Source organism: Echinops telfairi, unplaced genomic scaffold, assembly GCF_000313985.2.
Source record: "Echinops telfairi isolate 266 unplaced genomic scaffold, ASM31398v2 ScPeMD7_31;HRSCAF=116, whole genome shotgun sequence".
NCBI classification, from domain to species: domain Eukaryota; kingdom Metazoa; phylum Chordata; class Mammalia; order Afrosoricida; family Tenrecidae; genus Echinops; species Echinops telfairi.
The window spans coordinates 16,666,112-16,680,107 of NW_022103928.1; the positions used below are offsets into that span (position 1 = coordinate 16,666,112).

At 49.4% G+C, this 13,996-nt stretch overlaps 1 protein-coding gene across 2 annotated transcripts in view; it reads left to right on the plus strand.

Moving 5' to 3' along the window:
- The window catches only part of PRICKLE2 (prickle planar cell polarity protein 2), a 181,002-nt gene extending 169,576 nt beyond the window's left edge, over window positions 1–11,426 (plus strand). For both annotated transcript variants that reach the window (XM_045289881.1, XM_004702414.2), the window contains exon 8: window positions 5,956–11,426. In XM_045289881.1, the coding sequence (XP_045145816.1) occupies window positions 5,956–6,833 (878 nt within the window). In that variant the 3' untranslated portion in view covers window positions 6,834–11,426. The remainder of the gene's footprint in view (window positions 1–5,955) is intronic.
- The last annotated feature ends 2,570 nt before the right edge of the window (window positions 11,427–13,996 follow it).

Consider the following 13,996-nt stretch of genomic DNA (forward strand, 5'->3'; position numbering starts at 1 on the left):
CACATTGCACTGCTAACCACATGCAAGTTCAGCAGCTCAGAACCCCCAGCGGACCCTTGGGAGAACAGCGAGGCTTTCTCCTCTCCTAAAGAGTGCCGGTCTTAGAAACCGAAAGGGGCAGCACTACCCTGTCCTATACGGTCGCTGTGATTCAGAATCAACTTGATGGCAGTGAGTGTGTTGTTTGAGATGTTTCAGAAGTGGATTATCTTTCAAGATGTCTCTGGGTGAGCTCCAGCCACTCGCCTTGCAGCCTTTCAGGGACATCTGAGCATGTTCACCGTCTACACCACCAGGGACTCCAGGCCTAGACCAGCGAGGGCTGCCTTTCCCTTCATCAGCCTCAGCCCCCAGTGGTTCTCCAAGACGCAGATTCTTTTCTTACTCCTCCGAGACCTCCTGTTTGCAGTGAGGGAGTGTGGCGTGGACTGAAATGCTCAAGTAGCTTACCGTGTCCATGGCTGCTCCGTCACGCCCACAGCTTAGCCACGAAAACCCACTGGCTAACTCTGGGACTGACCTCCCCTTTCAGAGCAAGGCCTTCAGGCCCAAGGGAAGCTCAGAGCCCTGTGGGCTAGACAGTGGTATAGAGGCGCCTGGCTGAGGTGAGCCGGGAGGTGGCCAAGTTGGGGTCTTTCACAGCATGGCCAGCAGCTCGCACAAAGCCCGAGTTATTCAGAGAGGAGGGAAACAAACACTTTCTATTAATAAAACAGTGTTCCACTTTGTAAAAAATGGCATTGGTCGGGATTCTTCTGCCAGGTTTTCCACAGTGCCTGGGGGCACTGAGAATGCCAGTTCTAAATGTGTCAGCCCAAGGTCTCTGGAAGTTATAGTTTGCAATCCCGACCTTCTCCATCACATATATGCACACGTGCACACACACATGTGTACACACAGGCACACACAACACAAGGAGACCTACATGCACATAATGTGCATACATGCGCATACCATGGCTTGGGCAGCAAGAAAAGATGCATTAGGTGCAGGAGAGGGGAGTCACATTTTGGAGCGCCATGTGGCGGGCAATACTGCATTGCAACATGCTGACATGGGCTGGTTCTCAATAAGCAAATGGAGTGAAGAATTGAAGGTCATCTGAATAGAAAAGAAGCACCAAGCTCTATTTGGAGGTCGACATGATTGACAGCAGAGGCTCATGTGCAGTGGACAGTGCTATCCGCCAGGCTCTGTGTGCCCTGCTCCTTTGACACATTCATTCACAGTCATGCACTCAACACACATTTGGCCTTTAGTTGGCAGGGTGTAACTTCTTGGTCATCCTTTCTTCTCTTGGGGAGGTTTCAGCCTTGCTCCACTTTTCCTCCCATACCGAGGAGCACGGGGCACCAAGAGAACTGCGCTCCATGGGAGTTCAAGTCCGTGAGCTTGGAGAAGCAGATCGCCAGGCCTTTCTTCTGAGGCATCTCTGGGTGGGTTTGAACTCCAACCCTTTGCACCATCCAGAGTCTCAAGGAACAGAGATTGTGCTGGCAAAGAGGCTGTAGTTTTTGCCCTCTTAGAGTTTGTCAAGAGCGCATGCAAGCAATCTACACATGTTCCTTACAGTCCTGAGGAGTGTTGGCACTAAATCGTACTTTGGACCTCATCGGACCATCACAGCTCATTATCACTTTTTCTCCCCATTTTGCAGATGCATTTTGAGCAGTTCCAAAATTGCCCCAAGTCACTAAGCCAGGAAATAGCTCTCTAGTTCAATAGAGAGAGAGAGAGAGAGTGGTTTTCTCATCAGGTGGGAGCTGAGATCGTACCATTTCATCTTGGGAACCTGGGAGCTGCTAATTTAAGTAGATCTCCAGAGTTGTGATTAATAAGGCAGAACATTTTTGCAGATTGGGGAGTTAATTATAAATCTCCTGTCCTGCGACTTTAAAATTGGAGAAACCCCAGATGGTGTGCCGTATAATGAACCACAAGAGATGGTGAGATTGGCAGGTGTGATCATGGTATTTTGGTTCCTGATGTTTGGAGTCCCACTCGTTTGGATTATAGTCAGTTATTCTCTGAGCTCTGGACTTGTGAAGGTCAAAGGGTAATTGCTAGCTGTGAGGAATCAGCTATCTTTGTTCACTTACCAAATATTTATTGAGCACCAAACGGGTGCCAGGTGCTGTGCTAGGACCTCGGAGGTGTGGGGCAAAGAGGGATGGATAGAAAAAGATCCGAGCTGAAACGCAGGCATCAAGTAATAGGCTTTATTGGGAAGCACACCCTGTCAGAAGACTCTGAGGATGGGAAGAGTAGTACTGACACGCAGCAAGGCACCACAAATACACTCTCAGGGCTGGAGACTTCTGGCTGACGCTGGGAGAACATCATGTAGTTCCCTGATTGGCAAGTTTGAATAAAGGGAGCGACGTGGCTTCCGACCCACCTGGGAAGGTGTGGGGGGTGGAGAGAGTCTGAGCAAGAAGCATGGGAGAGAAAGCCTTGGAAGGGCCAGGTTCAGTTTTATACCCAGCTGGACACATTAGGGATAAAAATCCCTGCTCTCATGCTCATTGGGGTCAAGTCAATGGTGACTCATAGAGACCCTAAGGACAAGGTAGAGCTTTCCCACAGGTTTCCCAGGCCAGAAATGTCCCCGAATCAGGCAGTTCTCCCTCCGTTCTACAGCCACATCTTTGTCTTGCAGAGTGGGTGATGGGTTCTACCCACTGACCTTTCCTTTTGCAACTGAGTAAGTGCTTATGGTAACTACTGGGCCACCAGGGCTCCTTTCCCCTGCTCTCCAGAGGGATCCATGTAGGGACCAACTTACCTGTAGACTTAAGTCAGGCTGCATCTAGTGGGTACCTGAGTACAAGTACTACAGAGTGACTGGTTTGGGGGAACAACTTTGCTACTTTAGTAAGGAGTGTTTAGGGAAGGCAGGGGGGAACATCATTGTTGAGGGCCTTCATGATCTGGTGAAGTTAGCCCAGCAAAGAGAAGGGTTTTCCAAGAAGAGCTGGGATGAGCTCTTTGGTCTGTTAGAGGAGGAGGAGGAGGAATGTAGTGCAGCTGAAGCAGAGGGAGCAACAAGGAATGTTCCGTTGATGATCTGAGAAAGCGAAGCAGGAGCCAAGTCATGTAGGGCCTTGTGTCTACTTAAGAATTCTTCATTTTGCCAACTATGAAATTAACCACAGAACTACCCTTTGTGGAGGCAAGTACACAGCGATTGCTCATCTGTGAACAACGTTGGCTGCAGAAAGCAAAGGGGTTCATTGACGTGTGCGCAAGAAAAGTCTGAATTGGGGAATAAGAAGTTGTGAGTGTTTCTCTTTCTGGAGTGAACAGGTATTTTCCACTCCATCCACACGGTCCCACGGGAGACTAGCTTATGTTTGGGTAACGCTGATGGTAAACAGGGCTCCCCTGTTCTTGTCTGAGCATTTTCATTTCTAGGGGAGGTGGTTGAGGGTGTCCTGGGATGTCCCAACGCAAAGAAGTGCAATGGGAGAGGGCAAGAACCTCTCCAAGCAGATGGGAGGCTGCTCTGTGTGTGTGTGTGTGTGTGTGTGTGTGTGTGTGTGTGTGTGTGTTTAGCTCCTCATTGAAATAGGACACTGTTCCACCTGAGATGTCCTCGGAAGTGCTACACTTTGGAGTTCATGGAAGACAGGTTTGGGAAAAGGGTCTGGGAAGTTATATTTGCTAGATTATTTTTGGAATCCCTGGAGGTACAAATGCTCTCTGTGGCTAACCAAACATTGGAGGTTCATGGGCGGCCATAGGTGCCTCCAAGGAGAGGTCTGGCAATCTACTTCCGAAAACTCAGCCTTTGAAAGCCCTGTAGATCACAGTTCTGCTCTGATCGACGCAGCCGGTGTCTCTCCGAGTCGACTCAAGACAGTGAGTGACTTCTTGATAGCTGGCAAGTTTATTTATGCTGACTCTCATTCCATTGGAAGGCAAGGGTAGAAAGACTCACAGAGGCCATGGGGCTGCCTCCAGAGAGGACTTTTGTTGCTAGCTGTGATTGTGAAGATTGGTGGTTTGGTTTTTTGGGTTTTCCCCCCTCTTTCTGCCTTAGTAGAGTTCATCCACTCTGGCTCCGCATTCATCACGCGAGGCTGATGTCCTCACTCTGCCTTCGGATTGGGGCAGCGCTGGAAGTGATTAGACTGTTGGAAATCAGCTTGTGTAATTTGTGTCTCTGAGATAAGCAACAGAGAGAGCAGGGGTTGAGGGAACCCCTTCCTCTGGCCCCGAAAATGACCCAAATAATGAAATTTTAAAACATAAATTACTAGAGAGTAAGTATCCTGTTTGGCAGGACAGTTGCTCCAAAGCCTTATCCATTGTTTAGCATTGACAACTTTAATGAGCATCAGTACCTTTTAAAGCTGTACTATTGAGATGCAGATAAATTTTACAAAAACTATTAAGATTTCACTTCCATGCAGGTGCTAGGTGATGCTTACAGTTGGTGTTCCACTAATATGACGGTTGGCAGTTTGAAGCACCCACCTTTCAGTTAACAGCCGAGCACTTAATTGTTGCACCACCAGGGTGGTGATATCCAAACTTTTACTACATACTCAGAGAGGTATACAAGTATATACGTTGTGTGGTTTATACCAGGTACTTTTCCAACATGCTCATTTGCGTGGCTTTGGGCTTCTGGGTGGAGAGAGAAAGCTGTTGGCTTCGGAAGATGGGGAGGAACCATCAGTGTCGGGGTTGATAATGAGCCCAGGCCATGTTGTCTACAACCAGAAATGGCAACGCTGCTGTTCCTTTGAAGGTACAGTGAGTGGGAGCGTGCTGAGGCTTGGCCTCCTGGATCGCCCTCCGCAGAGAGCGCTGCTTTAAGATGGGCTCAATGGACGTTACTAGAGAGGGTCAAGATCCCCCATTGCCTTCAAAATGGTTTGCCCCTCAGTGATACCTGGAGCCCATTTCACGCCACTTAAGAAACACAGTCCCACTGCTAGGAGCCAATGAAGTATTTTTCAAAATGCCTCCCCAGGGGAAGGGGAAGATGCCCAGAGGCCCATTTAGAACACTGGAGCAGTGATTCGCTCAGCCTGAGAAGATAAAATAGCCCTCTGAGAAGCCTGAATTATTTCTCAGGAGCCACTTAGTACCCAAGACATTTGAGGCTGGCTGCTATGTGCCACTTAGAGACAGCAGTGAAAACGCCCAACATGGAGTGCTAGACTCTAGAACCTGCCAGTCATTTTGGCCTGCTGGGTCAGATTGGCCATTGCTAGATTACTGGAAGCTCTGTCACTGGTATTTCAACTACTTCCCATCGTGGGCGAGTCTCGGCAGAGCTCCCCGACTATGAAAGACTATCAAGAAAAGCCGGAGGTCTCTTACCAAAGCTCAGTCAATGAAAACCTATGGGTCACAACCAGATTGTATCCAATGTAGTGCTGGAAGAGGGCCTTCTTGTGTGGAAGGTACTAAAAATAGCTAGTGGATTCAAGTGTACTAAGGATGGTGAAGATGGCCCAGGACCAGGTACTTGGGTCAGAACAAGCCAGAGCGGTCTTGATGGCAGCTAACCACAGGCTCTCGTCCCGAGATTGGCAGGAACTGTTTGGCCATGATAGCATCCGGTTTCCCTCTCCAGAATGTTTGTCTATGTAGCTTACAGTTCTTCATGATCCTCAGAGGTCATTGAATCCCTTTGTAAAGTGAGAGCCTTAAAGAGGGAAACGTGCATTCCATCCAAAACGAGCACTAAGTAACTTTTATGAGCCTTTGGCGGGATTTGTAAGTAGTAAAATGCCTCTCTGAGGACCAGCATGCATGTTAAGGCTGTGCCCCTTTCTAGGTGGACGTCGCCCCTCTGGTGGGTTCACAGCGCCCGCGCTCCCGGCCCTCGGAGCGCCTTGGTGCCAGTGACCCTAGAGAGACGGAGGGCAGCCAGAACGGTGCCCTGCGTTGGCGCCACGGCTGCCCGGCCTGCTGTGATCCTGTCCTCTCTCTCCGCAGGCCTCTCCGCTGATGGCGGTGCCAAGCGCCAGGAGCACCTGTCCCGGTTTTCCATGCCCGACCTCAGCAAAGACTCAGGAATGAATGTGTCGGAGAAGCTGAGCAACATGGGCACGCTGAACTCCTCCATGCAGTTCCGGAGCGCCGAGTCGGTCCGCAGCCTGCTCTCGGCCCAGCAGTACCAGGAGATGGAGGGGAACCTGCACCAGCTGGGCAACCCCATCGGGTACCGAGACCTGCCAGCCCACGGGCGGATGCATCAGAGCTTTGACTTCGACGGCGGCATGGCGGGCAGCAAGCTGCCCGGGCCGGACGGGGTGAGGATCCAGCCCCTGAGCGAACGCACCCGGAGAAGAGCCACTTCGCGCGGCGATGACCACCGCCGCTGCCGGCCCCACCGCTCGCGGCGCTCGCGGCGCTCGCGCTCCGACAACGCCCTCCACCTGGCCGGCGAGCGCGAGGCCCTGGGCCGCTTCAGAGAAAGGCCGCCCCTGAGAGCCCGGGAGGACTACGACCACTTCCTGCGCCAGCGGAGCTTCCAGGAGAGCCTGGGCCCCGGCTCCCGGCGGGACCTGTACGGCCAGTGCCCGAGGACTGTGTCGGACCTGGCGCTGCAGAACGCCTTCGGAGAGCGCTGGGGCCCCTACCTCGCCGAGTACGATTGGTGCTCCACCTGCTCCTCCTCCTCTGAGTCCGACAACGAGGGCTACTTCCTGGGCGAGCCCATCCCCCAGCCCGCCCGCCTGCGATACGTCACCAGCGACGAGCTGCTGCACAAGTACAGCTCCTACGGCCTCCCCAAGTCCTCCACGCTGGGGGCCAGAGGACAGATGCACGGCAGGAAAAGACAAAAGAGCAAAAACTGCATCATTTCGTAATCTGCCCCGAGGGGTGGGGGCTGGGGGCTGATGGAAGCGGAAGAATGTAAAATCAGGAACTTGCCCTGCTTTAAATTTTGGAAGTGCTTTGGGAGGGGTTGATGGGAGGAGGGGGAGGAGGAGGAATACCCTCCGTGGGTGGAGGCAAGATTACAGGTGGACCCCAAAGGAAGCCACAGTCGCTAGGCATGTTGAATATTATTTGCACATTTCACTTTGGAAACACTTTAGGCAATCTCAAGGCCAGGGGTGGTCACCTCCTCCCCCACCAGGCCCATGGGGAGCTGCCGCGCTCGCAAGATGGCCAAAACTGTTTTCTGCTAGCTTGTACTCTTCGCTGGTTCGCTCACTCTTAGGAATCCCCGCCCCTCTTTTATTTTTTATTTTTTTTCCAGTAAGTAATTTGTTTTATTAGCCAGGACCCAAGACTAAGTTATTTACATGTCCATTGTAAATGCAATGTAAATGAGAGTTCTGATAAAAATATTTTTGTATTTTGTAATATCAAAGGAATTTCTATATCATAGGACTCAGTGGGGACTTGCATGCACATTCCGCATTGTCTGTGAGTGGTAGTCTTCAAAGGTGGGCCAGGGCCACCTCTATTTTTAATTTAATTTTATTTTTTCTATATAAATTTGTTACATGTCCGTGAGGCCTTTTTCAAAGGAACACTTTCAATTTGGCTTTTTTTTTTTTTTTTTTTTTGTGGCTGGAAAAAAATTCTTTTTTTCTAATTCTTATACTAAAGTTTTTATGCTTCATTCCTGCATAAGGAGCTATCCTTAAGACTCCGCCCACCCTCAGTAGACTTTATTCTCTACAAAGTGATAGTCATTTGTTTTGCCTTTTTCTTCTTTCCATCCTTTGCAAGTGTACCTTTTGCCAATTAGAGAAACTAACCCGTGTCAGTAAAGTCCCGTGAGAAACGCCATCCCTGCTGGGAACATTGAAGTTGCTTACTGTTGATCTATCCCTTGGGGACAATTCAAGTGACTGTGAGTGGTGCCATTGTGTGATGTCAGCATGACGTTATTTTGAATGTGGCATTATTTTCTGGTGCTCATGTTTCCTGGATTGTATTATCTGCTTTCCTTTACTGAGGCAGACTGACACTGCCTTTTAGCCTGGCAACCAATTGTCCTCCAAGCAAATGAACTCTTAAGCATTTGGGCTTGAGGGCCAGGAAGGTTCTGTGGGCGGAGGGGGCTGGGGAGTCACGTGGGATCTCCGTTGCAAGTCCAGGATGCAGAGGAAGGAGCAAGGGGATTTGAAAACAGAAAGTAGGTCAAGAGTCCAAGCCAAAGAGGACTAAGAAAGAAGGTCACGGACAAGAGAAACTTCTGGGAAGGGAGCTAGAGAAGTGAGGCTCCACACGGCCCCCCCATGCCCACAGACAGAGCCCAGTGTCACACGCTCAGTAGGCTGAGTTTCTGGGTTTCCCACAGAAGGCGGAGCCCGGCTCGGGAGATTTAACCGCAGCGACGTTGAAAGGCTGGCTTTGTTTGAGAGGGGAATTTCCATTTTGAACACTGAGGACTGTTGATCAGACAGAGAAATGGGCTCAAAAGTGAGTTTGCTTAAAGAAGACGTTTAACGGTTGTACTGTTTATACTCAGAAAAACGTCCTACCTTGCTTCAGTTCACAGTGAAGCACTTGCTTTTCTCTTCCAGTTTCCTCGTCCCCTTAACGGCTTGTGGCAGGTGAAAGAACCCACCAGGACCCACCTTTAGTGAGATATACTGTCGATGTAGTACCTACCCAGTGTGTCTCAGTGGCCATCTGCCACAGTGAGGTGAGCGTGGTCTCTTTTCAGTATAGTAGTTAACATTTTCTAGTATTTTCTTATGGAGAGAACGTGAAAAGTGACTGTTCAGACACCATTCCAAGTGGGTCTGGGGAAAGGAAGGCTGAAAATGATGTGGAAGTGGCACTCCATTCAGGATGTATTAAAGTAATTTGCTTTTCAGGTATTAATAGGACATTTGTCATTGTCACTGACTTTTCTTTAAGCAATGCAAATGTTGGTTGTGGCTGTTTTCCGCATGCTATCTTCATATCGAAGTGCTTTATTAATTAATCTGAGCCTCTGGAGAATTAACTATTACGTTTGTATAGTAAGTGTGTAAACTGCTTGGCAAATTGATTAAGAAATAAAGTGTTAACACCGCACTTCTAAAGTGGCAGGTTTCTGGTAGAAATTGAGTGAGCCCAATTTGGATTTTTGAGTTTTCTGATTGATAAGAATAAAAAGATATTTTTAGATAAAAGAGAAAAGGCAAGTCGATCCCTTAGCAAACAGCTGAAAATAAGTCTGTCCTCTCTGGCCCCAAATCCAATGACAGAATTCTCCCAGTGAAAGCAACTCTCTACACCCTGCTCTTCAGGGTACCTCTGACCTTTCTCCAAGAGAACTCCATCCCCCGTCAGCAAAGGGAAGAAGCTGGCCTAGAAACTGACACATAGCCAGGCCCCGAAGGGCCTAGGAGGAATTAGCCATTTCTGAGCTGGCTGCCCAGGGAGCATCCAGCGAACCAAAGGGGCTAGGGGCCAGAGCTTGAGATTTCACGAGAGGCACGCCTCAAGGTCAAACTGACTGCAAACAGGAGCGTGCCATCTGTGTCACCCGTGTAGAAGTCTCCCTACCTGCCCGCCACACCCTGGCCAGGCACCTCACTGGGAATGCACATGGAGGGAAGCTAGTGGAGCTCCTGCTTACCCGTTATCAGCAAGTCGGCCCCTGCTCGTGGCCACTTCTCATGTGTCTGATGCGCCTAGGGTTTCAGACTCATATTGATCCTACAGGGCAGAGCAGAACTGCCTCATAGCGTTTCCCAGGCTGTAGATCTTTACAGGAGACTGCCCATCTTTCTCCCGCAGAGCGACCTGTAGATTTCAGCTGCTCACCTTCTGGTCAGCAATCAAGCACTCAGCCACTGCACCACCAGGATGCTCTGGTAGAACAAACAAGCCACCCTAACCTAACCCCATGGCTGTTAAGTCAACCTTAGTGATGCTCCAGCCAGCCAGGAGCAGTTGATCAGTCGCTGCGCAAAGGGGTTTCCTCTCATCTGCCCAGCCTGGGCTCTCTCGCCGTTAACCATAAAAGCAGTAGTACCCTGGGACCTTAGGGAGGGCCATTCACAAATAATGGTGAGACCCTCCCTGCTCGAGATGGTGGGTGCCAATGGAAGGTGTTCTCTTTAGACCAGATGAAGACCTATCTCTTTGGCCTCCTTTTTTCAATCCCATGTTCCTTGCCAGTTATAGGCAGCCTTCTGTACATGCTTTTGCTGAGGTCAAATAGCGGCTCATGGTGCCTCATCTAATCCCACCTCTTAACCTAAAATAACACAACTCGTTAGATCCCAAGGAGAAGTGCGCTATGTGTGCTTCTGCCTAACAGAAACCAGATGTCAACCCCTAAGAAGGAAGCTCTGTCTCCTATGGCAGGGGAAGGTGGACATCTGAACCCGTTCTCGGAATACTTCATGCCAGAAGGGTTGCTCTGAGCAATTGATCGGCTCCTTCAGGGGCTTGAAAGGGACTTGAATTTGGCTCAGTGGACACAAGTCCCTGTGCAGAGCTCCTCCGCCTTGCCTGCTCTGCCTGATATTTGAAGGCAGTGTCCCATGGCTGCCTTCTGAAGTTCACTGTCATGCAAGGGAATCCCCGGAAGGCAAGGGAGCTTCACCTCCCATGCCTTGCTCCTCTGGGTCTTTCTCACAACAGAGCTTGTTGGGCCATTTGGTTGTAGTCATCAAGGTCACGATTAAGACAGGGTTGGATTCCTTTCACATTTTCTCATCGTAGTATCCCAGTCAACACAAGGCTCCCATAAAACACGACTCACTGCTGGGAGCCACGTTATTTAATAAACTTACTTCCTGCTGACAAAACTAGCTCCCCCTGGGGGTGGGGGGGTGGGGGCAGAGAAAGGAGAAGGGAAGCCTTGTAGTATTAGGAAGGTATTTCTGTAATTGAAATACAGTGAATCCGTTAAAAGGAAAAGAGGGAAACGTTTAAAAAGCATTATCCTGAAAACTTCCTGAGACATCCCTGGGCCCCACTGGGCCTTTGGCCATTTGACACGCAATAGATGGCTGACCAAGCTTTGCTGAAATGTGTGGAGAGAGTGAGGGGTTGCCCAGGACAGACTGTCTGTTCTCAAGCCTCTACAGCTGATGCCGTATTTTTCTGCAAAGGGGTTTGCTTCTGGCAGGGACCCTGGCATCATCGAATGGCCTGTGTGTCTTCCACTTTCCTCGGCACAGTAGAACATGGGCTGTTTTTCTCTCTCCTCAACATGTTCTTTCCTTCGCAGGACCGCTCTCCCCTTCTCCCGCTGTCATTTTGAGTGTGTCCACAAGACCTCAAAGGGCTCGGGGAGGTGAACCAGGCCAGAGGCTGTGTTGTGTGTCAGCTGTCAAAGCTACCTGTTGGGAAGGTCTGCAGCAGGCCTTTGGTGTGGGCTCTGCCAGAGACTGTTGTGAACATTTTGCTTGAGCTCTGTGCCCTGTAAAATGGATATGATGTTTTCCTGATATCTGTAATACATTTGTAAACTTCCAATAAAATTTGAATAAAAGAAATGCTGCTGTTCTTCTCGGTCCTCCCTTCTTTCCCAAATGTGGGGAAAGGCTGGGAACACGCTTGCTTTTGAGCATCTCAATGAAGAAAGAGAAGGCCACCGTGTCAGGAAATGAGAATTTCTATGAAAAATGGACCCAGTCATTTTAAGTCGGTTCCTCAGCCTTCATTCAACGACTGACTGACATGTTGGGGCCAAGCACTTCTTCGTTGTAAAGGATGCTGGGGGACGGTCTGTGCTTAATACAATGTTTAGCTGCATCTCCAACCAATGCATGTCGTGTGTGTGTGTGTTTGTGTGTGTGTGTGTGTGTGCACGCACACAGCTGTCAGCAGTGACATGCATTACCTAATGTCCCCTGGCGGCAAAGTCCCCCCTGGTGGAGGACCGCTGGTTTATTGCCACCTCCTTGTTGGCATCTTTGTTCGTTGGGGATTCTTGAAATAGCCTCTTCCCAGGCCGCACAATTAATTTTCAGTTATTAGCAAGAATTGAAACCAGCAGATGACCCCAAACTATGTGTATTTGCTTTTAAGCAAATCATACGTGGTTTGCCTCTAGAGTTCCATCTGCAGCTTGTTCTGGTGAGGATGGTATTAATATTGTTTGGGGGCAGGACCAAAGGCAGCATGGGAATTCCATTTCCCATGCCTGACGCACAGCGTGAGAGCTGCTGGATGCTGCAGTGCTATTCGGTCATGCGCTCGTTCAGCCAGCATGCGTTCATAAGGGCCTCCTCTGTGCCAGCCACGAACGTAGGTCCCTGGAACATAGCAATGTGCAAAACAAACCACCATCCCTCCCTTGTAGGACCCAACAAGCTTTATCCTAAGAGTGGATGATTTTATTCTTTACATACTGCCTTTCCATCAAGGAAGAGCAGCCAATAATCTGTCTCACCTACCCTAACCACCAGGATTTGGAGTGGCAAGTGACAGCAGTACTTCCGTCCACGACAGTCTGAGACCTGGATGAAGACTCCTGCGATGTTATGTTGAAAAGGGCAATTGCCCAGGATTACGTGCTCGCAAACCCTGATGGCCTTTGGGCAGCCATGATGTATAGTAATATGACCCCCTTCTTCCTCCCTCTCAGCCAAGGCACCCAACCAACCTGTAAGTGGTCTGACACAGCATTGGTTGAGTGACCCAGATCTCTCTCAAGCGTTTGAACGAGCGAGGGAATTCTGAGAGGGTGAAGCAGTTGGCAGTGGGAGCTGAAGTAAACAGGAGGCAGAGGAGGAAGTCAGCAGTCACAGAAGGATGAAGGCGATGGGTAAGCAGAGAAGCTCAGACTTAGAGCTGGTCCAAGAATACAGACAGACTGGCACACAAAGGGATCAGAAGTGACCCAAAGCAGAACTACAGAGGAGCTGGTCCCCAGGCCTTTCTCAGTTGCTCACAGATCGGAGTCCCTGCTCTCATGAGACTCAGCTGCCCTGGGGACACTTGCTAAGGATGACTTTACAGCTGTGGCCCTCCACACAGGCCCGCCTCATGGTGCTTAGTTATTGTACAACACACACACATTCTGCAACCTTACATATAATAGAATAAAACGCTTTCCAGTTCTGCACCATCTTTATGATTGCTGGACTGCTACGGCAGAGGAAGGATGAATTCTAAATACCAGCTCCCCTTTAGCATTGTAAGTACCATCACAGCCACTTGCCAGTTGCGTGACCTTGGGTACGCGCTACCTTCTCTTTGAGCCTCTAACTGTATCAGCTGGGATGTAATGGAGTTGTCGTCAGTTTGTTGTGTGGATTTGTTGGAGTTATCCATGGAGAGTCCTCAGTACTGTGTCCTGGCATTGTAAGAGATCGATACTCGGTCACTGCTGTTATTGTTAGCATATTACTATATTGTTACTACTATTATTATATTGTCATTCTTCTACCTAAGACAAGAGATGGGAGGAACTAGGAATCATGAATATCTGAGCTAAGGCTATTGATTTTCTTTTCATGTAAGCATCCTCTGAGACTTATACATATCTCCCCCACCCCTAAATTTCTAAACCCACTTTGCCTTCAGTGCAACTCTGACTTATGGTGACCTCATGTGTTACTGAATAGAACTACTCCATCGGACTTTCTTGGCTGTAATCTTTAAGGAAGCAGATTGCCAGACCTTGCTTTGTTGGCACTACTGGGTGGGTATAAACCACCAATCTTTGGGTTAGTAGGAGTTGAACACAAATTGTTTATCCTACCCAAGGACCCTGTAGACATCCCATGGAGGCTTAAAACTGTACTATGTGTAAGAAATGCCTCCAGAACTTGTTAGAAGCAAACACACAACACCCCTAGTCCTGTAGGCAGGTGTTCTGGTTCAGTGGATCTAGAGTTGAACCTCAGAACCTGTTTCCGGTTTTTTGTTTGTTTGTTTTTTAATAAGACCCTCCTGATGATTCTGATCCAGGTGGTTTACAGAGCACCTTGAGATTTTGTTGTTGCTGTTAGATTTCTTTTTGTGCTGTTACTGTTGTTTCCTTCCTGTTTCTGGGGGAGACACACACCTCTCCCAGTCCCGCGTGCTTCCAGAACATCTGATCACAAGCCCCTGGGTC